The following is a 17,949-nucleotide window of genomic DNA, read 5'->3' on the forward strand; positions in this document are numbered from 1 at the left end:
AATGAAGGGTGGATACGATGATTGGTGAGACAGGAAGATTAAATAGGAGGAGGAAGGAGGAACAAATTAAAGTATAAAGAATGACAAAGGGGGCAAGAAAATGCAAAGCATGTTATCATTCAAATTCAAAACAGTGAAAAGTCTGTTCACTACAGCAAAGTTCTTTTCCTTCTAAGTCATTATCTCAGCTGAACTTTCAAATTCACCCACTTCTGCTATTTAAATACATGTGATTTTTTTTGGCTGTGAAGCGTGGGCCCATCAACACAGTTACTTGTGATTTAACTGTTTTTTCCTAATGTTTTTCACTTAGCACTCTAGGTATACAACTGGTTTAATCTTCCAAGAAACTCTACTGTTACTTTCCTATGTAGACTTACGACCCTTCCTGTTCCTAACAATAGACTTAGGTTTCATAAGAATTTATATTATATTTACATAATTTATTTTTCCTTGGACCTTTTCCACTAGGTCCGACAAGCTGCTTTTCAGTCTTTGGGGCCTTTCATATCAACTTTTGCTAATCCATCCAGCAGTGGTCAGTATTTCAAAGAAGAAGATGATAAAAACTCAGAGGACCATGCTTCTGCACAGGAAAACAGGTAAAGAATTTCCTCCTTGTTTTTTTCCTGGGTGAGCTGCAAGTTAAAAAAGATACCTTTCCTGCATGAACTGAGTGTTTATCTTGGAAAAATCTATAACTTCTTGTCTTAATCCACTACCAGAATTTTCAGTTATCTATTAAAAATAATGAACTATTCAGTAGTTTAGAATATCTTCAGGTACCTTAGGATATACCTTCTATGACAAAGCTTGGTAGATGAGGATACTGTCTATCATAGAATCGTATCATAGAATGGTTTGGGTTGGAAAGAACCTTTCAGATCGTCTATTTCCAACCTCCCTGCTATAGGCAGGGACACCTCCCTCTAGACCAGGTTGCTCAAAGCCCCATCCAGCCTGGCCTTGAATGCTTCCAGGGAGGGGGCATTTACAATCCCGCTGGGCAAAACGATATAGATGGCTGTAAAATCTTTGATCTTCCTAAGATTCTTGTAGAGAAGCTGTTGTTGATCATACAGTCATAGAATTGCTCAGGTTGGGAAAGACCTTAAAGATCATCGGGTCCAACTATGACCTCACCATACTACCCTAACTCTAACAACCCAACTTGATGTGTGAGGCTGCACGAGCAAGTGGTGATGTGGATTGAAAACTGTCTGAGCAGTGAGCCCAGGGGGTGATGATCACTGATAGTCTTCGCTGATGGTGAGTAACTTGTGTACCACAGGGATCGGTACTGAGACCTCTTCTACTAAACACCTTAATGGTCTGGATGAGGGGCAGAGTGCACCTTCAACAAGTTTGCAAACGACACAGATCAAGGAGCTGTGCTGCCACATCCAGAGGGACCTTGAAAGGCTTTGGAGAAGTAGTCTCACAGGAGCCTCATGAAGTTCAGCAAGGGGAAATGCAAAGTCCTGCAGCTGCAGAGGGAAGAAGTCCAGGCACCAGTGTGTGCTGAAAACTGGTGGGCTGAAAAGCAGCTTTGCAGAAAGGACCCTGGGCTTCAACTTGGTGTCCACCAGGACCGCTTGTAGCAAAGGCTAATGGTAGCCTGGGCTGCATTAGGAGTATTGCCAGCAGATCAGGGAAGGGTCACCATGCACTGTTGAGGCCATATCCAGAGAACTGTGTTCAGTTTAGGGCAAACCAGTGTAAGAGAGAGATTGAGCAATGAGAGAAAGTACAGAAGAGGGGCAAAGGGTAATAGACTGTAATGTCTTTCCTATAAGAAAAAGCTGAGAGCTGAAATTGTTTAGCCTAGAGATGAGGAGGTTCAGGAGGGTGTGTTATTAATGTGTATATATAGCTGAAGGGAAGCTTGAGGAGGGCTTTGGACCACGTGACCTCCTGGAGTCCTTTCTCTTTTCAACCAGTCTTTGATTCTGTGATTTATTTTGCTATGGTGTAAGTAAATCTACTTTGATAAATAAGAAGCTGATGGTATTTGTATGAATTTTCAAAGGCATATGTTTGTGACAAGTTTATTTTGTTTTTTAAATGGTTCATTTGCTTTGTCGCTCAACAGTGAACAAACCAGAACTGCAGAAGACATCACAACAGAGGATGAGCACAACAGATCAGAGGACCCGTTCTCACACATCGACAATGACAGTTTTGCAACAAAACTTGAAAATGCCACAGGAGATCAAAATGCAGTGTCAAATAACTCCCAGAGGGAAAGTGATTTCCAGACTGAGTCATCCTTTCATTGCACTTTGTCTTCAGATTCTTGTGGGGGAATGGCTGATGAGAACGAGCGAAGTTCTCATTGCTGTACAGCAGGACTACGGGTGGCTGGGCACAGTTCACAGGAAACCTCTCTTTCAGAGCAGGAATTGTACAACTCTTTCCATTTCTGGAGGACTCCACTTCCTGAAATAGATATTGATTTGGAGCTTCAGCAGACTTCTGAGATAATCCTCAATAGAGAAATTCAGGAACTCACAATGCCGGTATCTCCAAACATTCCTATGGCAACAAGGAAAGAGTTGGAGGAAATGATAGAAAATTTGGAACCCCATATCGATGATCCAGACGTTAAAGGTATAGTGAAAGTACTGAAGCATTTTTAGTGTCTGGAGATGTGCTTATGTTGCTTTAGCAGTTTGGGCTTTAACCTTGTCTTTAGAAGTCAGAGGTAGTACTTTTCTCCTCATTTTCAAATAAATCGCATCTACTAGGATTGAATTGGGAAAAGTGATGATATGAACCAAAAGGGAACTTGCATATGTGTAGAGGTGTTTCAAGGCAGTGTGATTCCTTCCATAAACTGAACTCACATAGCAGTATAAAATTCTGACTGCTCAGCTTGACAGTGTAATTAAATAGATGGATCCACAGTATAAGCTATCAATCAGAATATTAATTTTTAATTAGCAGAGGTATAAAGCAAAACAGATAAAATATATTTTTAAATTACCAATAAAATGATAAATGTGGTTTTCATTTTATGAGCTATCCAATCTACTTTTAAATAATTAATCTTATTGATTTTCCTATGAAATCTTGATTGCTGCAGTCTCACATTGTCTACTTAAGTTTGCAAAGCTTTAGTGTCAAGCTGAGAACTAATCTAAAGGGAATTGTTGAAATGAGCATGTGTTTTCTGATTTAAAAAACTCTTGAAGGTTGGAAAAGGGTTTCACAAGCATGGCCATCTGGCTGAACAGCACTTCAGAGACACCTCGTGAGCTGAAATAACTCGACTGATTCACACATACGTACCAGAGATAGGTTTCCTTGGTACACAGATGCTGAATAAATCCTAAGGCACATCAGACTTGAGGTTACAGCCAGAAAGTCTTGAGCTATCACTATGAAAGAACCACGTTCTTCTGAAGTTGAAGCATCCCTAGATGAAAGCATGCATCTATCCAAACAAAAAAGAAAAAGTAGGAAGGAAAAAGAAGTGGTAGTTAAGAAACATATCTTAGTTTGCATGAAGATTTATGTAGCCTGTCTGCTTGTACATCCAGAATTATGTTGTTACAAGTTAGTTTATTTCATGTGTGTTCATGTCTTGTCTCAGAGTGGTTTCTTGTGGCTCTTGTGACTAGATGTCTAGAGGTACTGCTGTACAGGTGCAGCTTTAGACTAGAACATTTCAGAAGAAAACTCTTACTAGGTTGTCAACACCATGAGCTGCCGGTGTGTGCAAGTTTGGAAAAGTTTGAACTGGGGTTGGTGTGTTTCTGACCAGTTGTTTTTGTTGTTGTGGGTGGCTTTTTATTGTAATTTGTTTGTTTGGCTTTGGTCTTAATTCATAGAATCATAGAACTGTTTGTGTTGGAAGGGACATTTAAAAGTCAAACTCCCCTGCAGTGAGCAGGGACACCTACAGCTAGGTCAGAGCCCCTCCAGCCTGACACTGAGAGTCTCCAGGGATGGGGCATCCACCAGCTCCCTGGGCAACCTGTTTCAGTGCCTCGCCACCACTGTAAAAGAAAAAAAAAACAAAAAAACAAAAAACACCCCAAAACTTCTTCCTTATATCCAGTCTAAGTGCCCCCTCTTTTAGTTTGAAACCGTTTCTCCTTGTCCTGTCACAACAGACCCTGCTGAAGAGCCTGTCCCGCTATCGGGTCTGTCTGGAGCGTTCTCCAGGCTGAACAGCCCCAGCTCTCTCAGCCTGTCCTCATAGGAGGGGTCCTGGCCTCATTTTTCTAGTCCTCCTCTGGATGTTGTCACTTCTACCAAATTCCTGCCACTCAGGAATCCAAAGGGATTCCTGCTTCTGTGCTGTGCTCCTGTCTTTATTGCTGCTTTTTTCACCAGGGGCAGAAGGTTCAGTGTTCATTCAGTATGTGAATGGAGTTTGCCTCAATGCAGAGTTTCCCTCCATACATTTCTGATTTTTGTAGCAAATTGAGCAAATACCAGAGAGTTCACAGAATGAAATGAAGATGAATTAATGAAAGTGTGGTTTGGGAATAAGACTGTAGTATATGATGCTGTGTGTGTGTCAGTAACATTAAATATCCAGACAGCCTTAATTCTGTCTCTGTTGCTTGTCAGTGCTAGACTGAAACTTCAGTATCCTTCTTTTCATGTGTTTGATTTGGGAGAGTACTTTCTAAATACAGAGGATTTCTTGTGAGGGGAACCATATTGCCCTGCCTCATTGTCAGGGTTTTGGAAAGTTTTAAAAAATCCTATTGATGTTTTTATTACTTGACTGCATAGAGTAACTAGTGATGCTAATAAGGTGGTGTCCATTGTGGAACAGCCAGCAGAAGTCAGTGATTGCTGTGTGCTGGTTGCTGTCAGCACCAGCCCCAAACAGCTGAACAGGTGTGGAAGTTTGGTCTGAAGTTGCACCTCATCAGAGCAGACTCCATTTCAGATTTCAAATCCTTTCTTGAAGCCCTGGAAACTGATGAGGCTTCTAGCAAACACAGTTTTTAACAGTGGCTGGCAGCCACCACTGACCATGTATATATATATTTCTTTTTTCCCATAACCTCATGGTGATCTGCTTTAACTGAATCTCACTCCCCCAGATCCTTTCCCTGAGGCTTTCTTTCCAGAACTAACCTGTTGCCAGAGTACTGCATCTGAGCAATAGGTAGTTGAACAGTCAGTAACTGAGGTAAGGCAACCTGTTTGCTCGCAGACAAACTCCAGCTTGGATAGTTCTGCTATCTGATGTGCAGTGCAAGGCAATGGTATGTTAATGTTAATGTGACCTCTCCTGTCTGCTGGCCAGACATCCTGAGGTCTCACAGGCTGGGAGGTGGAAACCTGCACATTCCTCTGGAGCATGCTAGCTCTTTTAAAAATCACTGTGAAGTCTTTATTGGGGTCACTTTTTTCTAGTTCTTTCAGTCTGCTGTCTTCAGTGACTTCAGAAGCTGCTTTTCTTTCCCCATGTACTTTATCTCTTTCTTCTTCTAGGGACATTGTCTTGAGCTTTATTTATCCCCTTCTGCTCTGCATAGGGAGTGTTCAATTGTGTAATATCAGGTTTTCTAATTGTTATTTGGTGGGTGATGGAAGTTCACTTGCACATTACTGGGGCTAGCTGTGGTTTGTGCCAGCCACAATGTGCTTTTCCAAATGGAGACCTAATATGGAAAAAACAGCCCATATATATTACATCAGTAGACCTCACTCCAATATAAAAAACCTGTGTTTATAGGTTAGGCTACCAGCTATGCTGCCAGTTAAGTACATTGTAGATGGAACAGAAGGTAAGGAGAAGAGGAGAAGAAATTCCTCTTTGTTTTAATGTTTCATTTACTATAGCAGTCTTCAACTCTCAGTCCCTGTTGCTGGGATGTTACAGGCATGTTTCCTTAGTTACTTGTATTATTGTATCTGCTAGGGCAGCAAGCAATTTTTGCTTGCCAGCAAGAAGTGAATGTGAGGAAAACAGATCCTTCAGCAAAAAGGGAGTGTGCCACTGAGAAATCCAAGTCTTTTAGGGAAACATCAGGGGAAACAGAAAGCAGCAATACAGCATACAGGAGGGGTGGAAAGTTCTGAGAAATTAATAAGGCCAGGTAAAAAGTGGTTTTGAGCGTAAGGGTTGTGCTAGTTATTTTAGGGTGTGGGCACGCTACAGTTAAGCAGTTCCCTTCTGAAAAATACTTTCTGCTTGAAGCGAAAGTCAGAGGAAGAAAGAGTTGATTGGTGGATGGTTTAAGATCCTGTAAGCACTGACTTTGTCTGAGCAGTGCTGTATGTGGGCCCTGTGTTTTGCAGAAAGCTGACCTTCGAACTCAAATTTTTCCTGAAGGTAGTTGTGCAAGTTGGTTAGCCAGCAGATTCCCCTCCACTCTCCCCTCTACGACCTTACTTCCCATGAACTCCGAGGCCTTACTGTGTGGTGTGCAATGGCATCATGAGAGAACGTGCCCCAGCAGTGAAGGCCACTCCTCAGGACACAATTTGTGTTTCAGGATCTTCAAGCATCCACCTAGAGCTGTGCACATGTGCAGATGTACACGTGCGCTCTCTTTTCCTCCCATACCGAGCACTCCATCAATCTCCATTCCTCCATAGTGGCTGGATTTATTTTTTTCTTCTTAGTTAAGACCTTAGGAATTTTATTGTATTTAGATAATTTACCTTCCAATAAACAGGGGCATCTACAGCAGATCAGGTTGCTCAGAGCCCCTTCCAGCCTGACCTTGCATGTCTCCGGGAATGAGGTATCCACCACCTCTCTGGGCAGCCTGTTCTGGTGCTTCATTAACCTTGTTGCAAAAAGCTCATTCCTTCTATCCAGTCTAAACCTCACAACCTCACTCGCTTCAGTTTGAAACCATTTCCTCTTGTCCTGTCACAACAGACAAGACAAGGCCCTTGGCAACGGGAGCCGTGGAGAAACAGGAAGGCACTGGTGATCAGTGAAGTTGTGGGAGTTTGGCATTCGAAATGATCTTTGAAATGATCACCCATTTTGCTTATTTTTAATGAGTGGGTTGGTTTGTTTGTTTGTTTTTGGAGTAATTTACCAACCTCCTTGATCTTGCTAATCTTCATGGGCTCTGAAGTGCTGAGATTTATCGTCATTGAAATGACATTTGAACAGTAAAGTCATAGCAAGCTTTTGTTAATCCTAGGAATTGTACTGTCAAATCACTGTACTGTGATCATGGATGTGAAATGCTATGTTAGAAAAGAGTTTTGTTCTTTTGGTGGCTTCTTATTAGCGGTTTTGTTTTGAAGTTTCTGTTGTACGGTGAGTTTTTCCTGTTGAGGTGAATTCGAGTGGTTTTACAGTAAGGAAATCTTGCAGTTATCTTAGAAATTTTACACAGGTACGGAGTATATTGAAAAGAATTGCCTTCTGCTTATCAGACCTCATTCAGAAACCAGGGATCTCTGTGTGTTTTTGCTAGCTCAGATTGCATCAAGTTACAATTTTGTTTCTTGTAATGGATACATAGCATAGAAGAGAGAACTCCTGTCTATACCAACGAGTCCAGTTTTCTTTGTCTGATTCTTATTGCTAGCTATGCAACATTCACATTCTGTAACTTGGTATGGCAAACTGAGATTGAATACAGATATGTGGTTTGCTGTTTGATTTCAAAATGGGCACAGTGTTTAGATAACCTTGGAAAAGCCATTTCTGTATGATGAGTATGGCTTCTGGGTAGCTGGGTATATTTAATGGGTCAGGAGATGGAGGAAAGAAGGCAGGCTACATTGGTCAGCACTGAAGGCTGGGCTGCTTGCAGGTAAGATTGATCACGATACCAGTCTGCTTAGGTCAAGCTGTACCCAGCCAACATTGCTCAGCAAGAGGTTTGGGTTTTTTAACTGGCAGATTCCCTTCCACTCTTCCCTCTAAGACCTTACTTCCCATGAACTCTGGGGCATTACTGTGTGGTTCTTCAGCTGTTCCTCAATTAAACCAACATCTGACAGTTAACTGTGGCCATGCTAGGTTTATTGCAGTTCAGTCTCTCATCCCTTTCTCTTTCGTATGCTGCAGCACAAGTGGAGGTGTTGTCTGCTGCACTCAGAGCATCCAGTTTGAATCCTCAGGAAGAGACAGTGGCCAGCATTGGCAAGGGAACAGACTCTCAGATTGAACTAACCAGCAGTGACCAACAAAATTTTCAGCCCATACTGAGTGATATTGTGCCTTTAATTGGTGACACTGTTGAGGTAAGAAGTTTTGTGCTCTTTTTTTCTTCCTGATACTGATTTCTGTGCTCCAGTAACAGAGCTGTATTTTGTTTTTGTGCAGTAATTGCAGTTAAATGCTTCCTACTTTGGCTAGCATGATGCTTGGTTTCGTTGGCTGATATTGAAACCCAAGCTACTAAAATAAAACGAGTTTGTTGGGATATTTTTAGTTTTGCTAGTTGTTTTATCTATGCTGTTGGACTGTGAAGCCCAAAAGCATTCAGGGAGTGGAGGAATGTGGCATTTATTTGGATGCTGCTGCTTATGCTTTTACACAATCCTAATGGAGCATTACAAGTGTGTTTTGATTTCTTAGAACAAAAATCAACCTGCCACCACCTCCTGATGTTGTGCTTTATTTGTTTCCTAACTGTAGCATCAGTTGTAGTGACTTTTTTTGGTGCTAACTTATAAAATGATAGAGCAAATGAATCCTCTGTCCTTCTAATTTTGGGGCATAATGAGAGTTGTGTTACCTAGGGGTAAGTTTTATTTCTGTATGGAATATGGTGCTGATAGAAAGCTCATGGCATTTTTTATAAAGTTGTTTATATGTGTTTCAATTTTACTCTCTAAAAGGATGTTCTTAATCTGTCAGTTCCTTGTTTGTTACTGGCACCAAATCAAGGACTCATTTTACCAGTGCAAGGATATCAAAGAGGTGACCTAGAATTTGGGAATCAAGCTGTGATGTGTTAAGCAAGGGGTCTGTTGCTTTTAGCAGCAAAGAGAGCTCTGATTTTTTGCAGGTGGTTGGTTTTAATTATTTTGATTTTTGTAGCTAAAAGTCAATATGGGAATAGAAGCTTTAGAAAAACCAGGGTACTGTAATCTGCATTTGAAAGCAGCTGTCACAGTTTTTCACACAAAGCAAAATCAAAGTTTGCTTGTCCTTCTGCAGCTGGTGGGTTTCTGAAGGGGTTAATGCTACGTGTCAAAGAGGTTTCTTTTTTTTTATATTTAAAAATAGGCAAAAAGACATGATAAGGGAGAACAGGTGAGTCTTTGGTACATAGGTACAGCCTGTTTGGTGAGTGTGAGATGCCCTGTTCTGTTTTTCCTCGGGAGCAACCATTCTGCTTTCCTTTAGGTTGCATACCCTCTGTAAGGCTCAATAAACAAATGTAAGCTTCAAGAAATCCTTCAACTCATTTTCACAGTGGATGAGTGTGGGAATTCCCTCTTTTTGGTTGGAGGGAGGAGGAGGAAAAGAAACAGAAAGGAAACTGAAATAAAATTTGCCCATCTTTGCCTGGCACAACAGAGAAGTGTGAGTGGTGCCAGGAGCAGATGGGACTCAAATCTGACCTTCTAGGCTGGCCCCTGCTCTGTTAGGAGGCACCACCAGCAATGCTCATCCCGTTGTATTTGGAGAACTCCAGTGGTGTGACCCACATGTTACTTACCTTTTTCTTAATGCAGTCTCAAAAGTATTCCTCTCCAGTGATTTTCATTCCATAAGAACCAAAATGGAGCAAACTAAGAGAAGCTTTTGTTTAAAATTTAAAGCAGAAACGTTCATCTAATACACCTTTTGATTTCAGGCTGTAGCAAAATTGTATTTGATATTAAGATGTGTATTCCTTTAATCTCAGGAAAAGGCCCTGAGGAGAGGGCAGCACTTCCTGGTGTTGATGTTTTTGTTCAATCTGTGCATGTGTTTTGTGCAACTTCTTTCTTTTTCTGTTTTTATTTTTAAATAGAATATGGATTCCACGCTTCACTATATTCACAACGACTCCGATTTGAGCACCAATAGTAGTTTCAGCCCTGAAGAAGAAAGAAAATCCAAAGTACAGGTAAATGAGAGTTCTGCTCTTCTTTCCTGTGTCAGAAATACAGAGAGCTGTTGGAGAGGGTCCAGAGGAGAGCCACAAAGATGATCAGGGAACTGGAGCACCTCTCCTGTGAGGACAGGCTGAGGGAGCTGGGCTTGTTCAGCCTGGAGAAAAGAAGGCTGCGGGGTGACCTCACTGCAGTACCTAAAGGGAGCCTACAAACAGGAAGGGAGTCAACTCTTTGGAAGGGTAGATAACAGCAGCATAAGGGGAAGTGGTTTTAAGTTGAGGGAGGGAAGATTTAGGTTGGGTGTCAGGGGGAAATTCTTTACAGAGAGAGTGGTGAGGTGCTGGAACAGCTGCCCAGAGAGGTTGTGGTGCCCCGTCCCTGGAGGTGTTCAAGGCCAGGTTGGATGGGGCCCTGGGCAGCCTGGTCTGATATTAAATGGTGGCCCTGCATGTGGCAGGGGGGTTGGAGATTCATGATCCTTGAAGTCCCTTTTAACCCGGGGCATTCTGTGATTCTGTGATTCTGTCAGATAAATGGCAGTTTTGTCTAAATGTAGAGATTGCTTTCATGCTGTCAGTTTCATGCACACTGTTTCATTCAGTCACTTACGATGTAATAAAATTTCTTTAAAATATGACAAACCTCTAAAACAACTAATTTTAAAATCTTCAGTGTTTCCAGAGATAATGGCTTAACTTGGCATTTGCTTCTGTTTTAATTAAATATAAGAGATGACAGTGATGTGAGAACAACGCTCATAGATTTTCAGGTTCAAGTTGAATTCTCTATGGAAACTAGTCTGTAATGGAAGTGAGGTTGTTGAGGAAACTGGATTTTTTAAATGTTTTGAGTGGAACCACCCCCACCCCACGACAGCTTTTAAAAGAAAAAGTGTAGAAGTCATTAAACTCAAGCTGTTTCCGTCATTCCTTTCCTAAAGAAAAAGAGTTTGTATTGTTTCTTAGTTCAGTATAATGCGTGCATCCCTGCAGAACCACGATTGTTTGAGTGGAACCCTTTTATGGCTTCTGTGAGCTGAGCTGTTCAACAGCTGTTGATATGCTAGGGAGGCATTCTGATACGCCCCATTGGGCAGAATGGGTGCCTGAGATGAAATGGTAACAGCTGGAGCAAAGTGTTGAAGTCAACACAAAGGGGTGTTTGCCAAAGTTTAATTTCTCAGTGGGGGGAGAAAAATTGGTCTTTTGGTCTCTGGAAAAGCCTTCTCCTTTGTGATGACTACTTGGGGAGGCAGCACTGAACCGCCTATACTCTGCCTCCACTTCTCTCCAACCACAGCCTGTTAATTTGGCTCTCTGCTCTCCCTTCCCCCAGAAGACAAGATGTTGAGAGGAGCAGGAAAACAATTTTTGAAGCAAGTCTTGTAATTTGCTCTTTTGCTCATTTTATGGATGAGTTAAAACAGGCGATTTGCACAGCCTGTGAGGCTGAATGTTTGTGAGAAAGGTAGTCTGTTTCATCTCCTGCTTTGCTTAAGTAGACACTGATCCACCTGCTGCTCATCTGCTGTAGTGGTCGGTGTTTTCTGACGGCCCCCACACGTGTTGTCATTTCTTTGGAACTTCTTGGTGAAACTGTATGAAATGTCAAACTTTTGCATTCTTATTGCAAGATTTCATTAAATAATGACCTATAGTTGTGGAAAAAATGATGTTCTCACAGTGTTCCTTGGAGTTTTTATACACTTTATGAAGATCTGTTGAAAATAAATACCCTTTTCTTGCTGTAGGACGTTGTACCTCAAGCCTTGCTAGATCAGTATTTATCAATGACTGATCCATCTCGCGCACAAACTGTTGATACCGAGATTGCCAAACACTGTGCCTACAGCCTACCAGGTGTGGCACTCACATTAGGCAGACAGAACTGGCACTGCTTGAAGGATACCTATGAGACACTGGCATCTGACATGCAGGTAAGCTCAGGAAACTCTGAATAATGTGAATAATGATCATTTCTCTTGTTTGCTGGTTGTTGGGTTGCTCTGCTCTTTAAGTGGAGCTCTGTCACTGGTGCTTGCTACTCAAATAACGAGTTAAATGTAACTGTCATGTCAGGTGAAGCTGGGAGTGTGTGGTTCTCAAGCAGTGAGAAAATGGGCTGTTGGACGCAGTGCATTTGTGGAGATGGATCTTCAGTAGGAATGTGAGGAAAGATGTCTGGTCTCTTGAGATCTCATGGCAGTGCTTGGGATTCTCATCGGTCAAAGAATTTGGGTTGTGCTGCTGTGTGCAAGCAGACTCGTGTCCCTGCAGGCGTGTCTGGAGCTCAGTGAGTCAGCCTCACACCGCGACCTGGAGGCCTTTTGATGCTGCACTCAGTCATAAGGGGAAAACATCACTATCTCAGTGCAGCATTGCTGTTTCTAAAACAAACCCAGGAAGTAGCAGCGTCTTCCTTGTTGCTAGGTGGTAGGGAGGTGGTTCTGTGCATTTCACTGTCGGTCTGCAATTGTTTCCCAGACCTTCCTTTCTTCCTTTTTTGGAGATGCTCACTTTTTTTGAGCATTCTCAGACTGCTTCACCCCTCTTGAACTTGTTGCTTGCTATGTCAGTGCTGCAATTCTTAGTGGTGCATACTGAGTAATTTTATACACAGCCATTGCTCATATTTTCCAAACTGTTGTGCAGCCTTTAAAAACAAGTGGCTAATAAATTTAAAACATGCATAAAAATACATTACTCTGTCTTCAACGCTGTTCAAAGTTTCATTGCCATTCTAATCCAAATTAAGACTGAATCACCAAAGTAGGGTGGAAAAAAGCCAGTACCCATACTTACTGGAAGGTGCTGAAGAAGAGATGCTATTTAGCTTTTGAAAGCATGCAGTGTGAACAGTTACTTGATTTTGGTTAAGTAAAAGCTCCACTGATCCTTGGACTTCTAGGAGCTCTCCGTGGGTGAATCTTTACTTATTAAGGAAGTTGTAAGGGGTTGGAACTTGATGATCCTTGAGGGTCCTTTCCAATCCAAGCCACTCTATGATACTGAAAGATCCCAGCTGAAGGACTGTGGGATGTCTTCCATGTTCTGTTTTACAAGTTTTGAGTGAAGGAACAGTTGTATGGGACTGATTTAAACAAAAGGATGTGTAACTGAGCTCCTGAATCTTCAGGTGGAAGGAATGACACCTCATCATTTGTCTGGGATTTGTAAGTGTCGTCGTTCTCTGGAGAGCCAGCCAATATATTGACCACCAGGTTAAAATAGAGCACTTCATCTGATCCATCAGTCAGATTTATTCTTTTATTTGTCAACTTATTTCAGTGGAAAGTTCGGCGGACGCTGGCATTTTCTATACACGAACTTGCTGTCATCCTTGGAGACCAACTTACAGCTGGGGATTTAGTTCCTGTCTTCAATGGCTTCTTAAAAGACCTGGACGAAGTCAGGATAGGCGTGCTTAAACATTTGCATGACTTTCTAAAGGTATGTCTGTGTTCATTTTTGGCCCAGTGGGACCACGCATTTTTGCTTTATTTCTTTGTGTGCTTATTTAACATAGCAGCAGTGTAATCCTTTACAGGCATATGGAAAGAATATTGCATTTCATCGTGCCCCCTGGGACTTTATTGATGTAAGCGTAATAGAGTTTAGCCCAGCAAAGCATCGTTACTGCTAAAGGTGAATTTGTAAAAATCAAAATAAGTGTTCAGTCAATTGTACTTTGCAGCTCTTGTTCTGCCTCTGGATGTTTGCAACCTATATTTCTTCCTATAAATTTGTATTTATTTTTACAGCTGCTTCATCTGGACAAAAGAAGAGAATATCTTTATCAGCTCCAGGAATTCTTAGTGACTGATAACAGCAGGAACTGGCGTTTCCGTGCAGAGCTGGCTGAGTATGTGGTGCTTGTATTCTGGGTGCTTGTTGTGGGTATCTAAAAATGTCAAAATCATAAAAGCCAATGTCTTTAAGTGTCATTCTTCATCCAGTTAGAATTAATGGACTGTCTTTATCTTCAACTTGTTTCCCTTGCATAAAAATTCCCTGTAGTTGTATATCATTTACAGTAGTTTGAAGCTGAATGTCTTTTCATCACTGTGTTGAAAACACTGGTGTTTCTTTTTTAAAAAAAAGGGGCCAGATTTGGTCATAGGAGTGTTCTAGTAATTCATATTGCTGAGTCTGAGCTCATGACCATGAAACCAAGATCTAGAGCAAGCAAGCAGCAGGAGTACTGGACCGTGTAAGATGACTTTGGCTTCTTCATGGAATTGGTAGGTGGGATCCTATGGGAGGCAGCTCCAAAAGGCCAAGTTGCTCAGGAAAGCAGGTATTTTTAAAACAGCATCTTCCAAGTGAAGGACAGGTCTGTCTCGGTGCTCAGAAGAGCAAGATTTATTGAGAGCTCTGCTTGGCTAAGAAGTGAACTCAGGACTGAGCCTGAATGCAGAACGATTATAGAAGAGGTAAAGACAAGGTGTCAAGTGCAGGGTGCACAGAAGGTGTTTGGAAACATTACTCAGGCATGCAGGATTGTATTAGGAAAGCCAAAACTGAACTGGAGCTGAAATTTGTGTGCTATCAAGGGCAACAAGAGTTTCTACTGCTACATGAGCAGTGAAAGAACAAAGAAAACACAGAGCTGTTGCTGAAGGTGGATGATTTTGTGACGAAAGCAGTCAGTGTATTGAGGGAACAGATTAACCTCCTCGTATGGTCAGCACTCACTAGATCTCATCTGAAGTAATGTACATTTTTATTGGGCCACCAGTACAGGAAAGATGCTGATAAACTGGAACAAGTTCAACAGAGGAGACCCCAGAATGATCAGGGCTGCAGCACTTGCCATGTGAGAAGAGACTGTGGGACTGTGGCTTGTTCAGCCTGGATATAAGATGAATTTGGGGACACTAAGAGTAATCTGGAACCCTATGGGGAGATTATAGAGTAGACAGAGCTGGACTCTGCACAGTGGTATGTGATGGGAGGATAAGAAACAGTAGATTTAAAGTGAAATGAGAGATTCAGACTGGAATTAAGGGAAAAAATTTCACTCCAAGGACAGTCAGGCAAGGGTGCAGGCATCCAGGGAGGCTGCGCAGGCTCCATTCCTGGTGATTCTCAAGACCTGAGCAGGCAGATCTGTGTCACAGCTGACCCTGCTTGCGCAGGCATCTGGGCTAGAGTCCTCTTGAGGTTTTCTGCAGGTCACTTATGTGTTGCTGCTGCTATGGCAGCATTCAATTGGCTGCTTGTAGCATGATATGACCCCCCTTTTGGCACGCTTTTTACCGTTCATACTTGTATCTGCAACCTGCTCAAATCTTTATCAACTTGATGCACACTGGAGAAAACGGACAAGTTCTCTGTCTGCCCAGCATGCTCTGAAGCAGAGTTTGATTAAGAAGGCTACTTATTTTGGTAGGTATCCTCGATCACTGAAGTCACTAGAGTTGGTCTGTAGCTCTGCAGGTTGTCTGTGCAGGGTGCTAAGAATGCCTGTGCACACTGCTGTCATCCACAGTGTTGCTGCGTGGATGTTGTGGCCCATATTTGGATCCCTGTCTTGGAAGTGCAACTTCAGATCCCTGACCTCTTCCCTAGTCTTCCATTTGTTGAGCTCATTCAGCATTTTACTATTAGGGTGAACAAATGACAATTGTAAAATTTGCAGGTGACCCCCGGTGAAGCTGACTGCGTTGAAGTATAGAAGGTTTTACTTCTGAGTCACTTTATTATGGCTCTATTGTATTATGTGGCATAGAATGGCCTGGGTTGAAAAGGACCACAACAATCATCTGGTTTCAATCCCCGTTTTGTGCAGGGCTGCCAACCAGCAGACCAGGCTGCCCAGAGCCACATCCAGCCTGGCCTTGAATGCCTCCAGGGATGGGGCATCCACAGCCTCCTTGGGCAGCCTGTTCCAGTGCGTCACCACCTTGGCAAGTGTAATCAGTACAAGCCATCGATACCTTTCTTACTATTCTAATACCCTCTTTCGTTTTTCTTCCATCTTGTAGGCAGCTGATCTTACTTCTAGATCTGTACAGTGCCAGAGACATCTATGACTACTTGCGACCTATCGCTTTCAGCCTCTGTGCAGACAAAGTGTCTTCTGTCCGCTGGATTTCTTACAAGCTGGTAAAGCAATCTAAGTCAGTTCAGGATATCAGACTCCTCAGGGTTGGTGGTCAGAAATAATTTTTGTGTTTTTTATCTCTGTATTCTTCTAGGTTAGTGAAATGGTAAAAAAGCTGTACATGGCCTCAACGTCAACGTTTGTGGTAGACCTCATGAATGAACTTGTTGAAAAGTTCTGTAGATGCCGCAAATGGTCTGGCCGGCAAACTTTTGTCTTTATCTGCCAGGTGAAATGTCTTTGTTATTGTTTGTTTAAAATTATTATTATTACTACTATTATTTTGATAGGTAGGATTAAGGGGGAGTAAGCAGCTGGAAGTATTTAAGTGTCTGTTGATGTTGATTGGTTGTTTGAGATCCTGTTGCCAAGGGAATAGTTTTTATGGCTGCATCCTTCAGTGTTGCTCCATGCAGGAGCTTACATGCATCTCTAGCTTAGCTTAGGTCAGTTTGAATATCAAACAAACACTGAATAGAAGAATCCTTGAACTGGGACTCTTCCTTGCTCAGCATGAATTGGGATCTTCTTAATATGATGCAGCAGCCTGGTGCTTTGGGATAATCATTGAGAAATGAAGTTCTCAGAGTTGCCTGCGCTTCCTTAGCCAGCTGGTGCAAGTTGGTTGAGAACAATGTGTTCTCAGCAAAATATGCAGAAGGAAATCATAGAATGGCCTGGGTTGAAAAGGACCACAATGATCACCTAGTTTCAACCCCCCTGCTGTGTGCAGGGTCACCAACCACCAGACCAGGCTGCCCAGAGCCACATCCAGCCTGGCCTTGAATGCCTGCAGGGATGGGGCATCCACAGCCTCCTTGGGCAACCTGTTCCAGTGTGTCACCAGCCTCTGTGTGAAAAACTTCCTCCTAATATCCAACCTAAACCTCCCGTCTCAGTTTAAAACCAATCTCCCATGTCCTATCTCTATCCACCCATGTAAACAGTTGTTCCCCTTCCTGTTTATACGCTCCCTTCAAAAATCAGAAGGAAATGGTCAAATCTGGGGCTGTAGCAGAGGTGCTGACAGTGAGTCAGTGTGACTGTAACTTAAACAGGACAGTTCTTTGAAGCACTTGGAGGAATGTGAGATTCGAGCTTATTTAGAGACGCGTTGGGATAAGCGGATGTTAACTGTGATGAACCATCCTCCCCTGAATATGGTGCCTGGTTCCAACAAAGACAGAGTCATTCTTACAAAATAAAGGGGAAAGTCTTTCGCTTTTTTCCCCCCGATTTCAAATGTTAGTGTTTAAAAATAAAAAATGAGAAATTGAGACTTCATACAAAATAAAAGGGGCTTCCAGCTAAGCGTGAGTTTTCTCAGCCCTAATCTAGTTCATAGTGTGTGACTGTGCTAGAAAATATTGCATCGTATTGTAAAACATAGTGACTGCTGCACATTGTATTCATGCTAGAAAGGTTATGAGATCTGTCAGCTCTGATTATGTGTTGGGATTTTGTCTTCACTGTGCTGAAATGTAATGAAATTGCATCTGTCTTCTTGCCAGACTATCAGTGAAGATGACTGCCTGCCCATGGACCAGTTTGCTGTGCATCTGTTGCCACACTTACTACACTTGGCATCTGACAGGGTTCCAAACGTTCGAGTCCTGCTTGCAAAAACCTTAAAACAAACACTCTTAGAGAAAGGTTAGTGGTCAGAAGTTGTTGCAGTGGGCTGACTGCATGTCTTTTTGTCCCTCTGCTTTCCTATGGCCAGCTGGGAAAGATGAAACAGCATGAGATGCGGGTCACTGTTGCCTTTCCAGTCTCCTTGGCGTGGGGTGTTACCTTAACTGAGATAAACCTTAAACCTCATTGTGTCATCAGAGCCACAGTTCTGTA

The 17,949-nt window shown here is 42.4% G+C and overlaps 1 protein-coding gene and 1 long non-coding RNA gene across 7 annotated transcripts in view; one reads left to right on the top strand and one right to left on the bottom strand.

Moving 5' to 3' along the window:
- LOC128090944 (uncharacterized) overlaps positions 1–15,988 on the bottom strand; it is a 29,925-nt gene extending 13,937 nt beyond the window's left edge. The window contains exon 1 of the long non-coding RNA XR_008211160.1: positions 15,901–15,988. This is a non-coding gene — a long non-coding RNA (uncharacterized LOC128090944). The remainder of the gene's footprint in view (positions 1–15,900) is intronic.
- Positions 1–17,949, top strand: part of PPP4R1 (protein phosphatase 4 regulatory subunit 1) — a 60,028-nt gene that overhangs the window by 39,595 nt on the left and 2,484 nt on the right. For all 6 annotated transcript variants that reach the window (XM_052703746.1, XM_052703747.1, XM_052703748.1 and 3 more), the window contains 10 exons: positions 472–602; positions 2,093–2,610; positions 8,012–8,187; positions 9,912–10,007; positions 11,747–11,932; positions 13,284–13,445; positions 13,757–13,857; positions 15,983–16,103; positions 16,196–16,330; positions 17,613–17,754. In XM_052703746.1, coding sequence (XP_052559706.1) covers positions 472–602; positions 2,093–2,610; positions 8,012–8,187; positions 9,912–10,007; positions 11,747–11,932; positions 13,284–13,445; positions 13,757–13,857; positions 15,983–16,103; positions 16,196–16,330; positions 17,613–17,754 — 1,768 coding nt within the window. The remainder of the gene's footprint in view (positions 1–471; positions 603–2,092; positions 2,611–8,011; positions 8,188–9,911; positions 10,008–11,746; positions 11,933–13,283; positions 13,446–13,756; positions 13,858–15,982; positions 16,104–16,195; positions 16,331–17,612; positions 17,755–17,949) is intronic.

This window comes from Tympanuchus pallidicinctus, unplaced genomic scaffold (genome assembly GCF_026119805.1).
Source record: "Tympanuchus pallidicinctus isolate F22 unplaced genomic scaffold, pur_lepc_1.0 scaffold5, whole genome shotgun sequence".
Classification (NCBI taxonomy): Eukaryota; Metazoa; Chordata; class Aves; order Galliformes; family Phasianidae; genus Tympanuchus; species Tympanuchus pallidicinctus.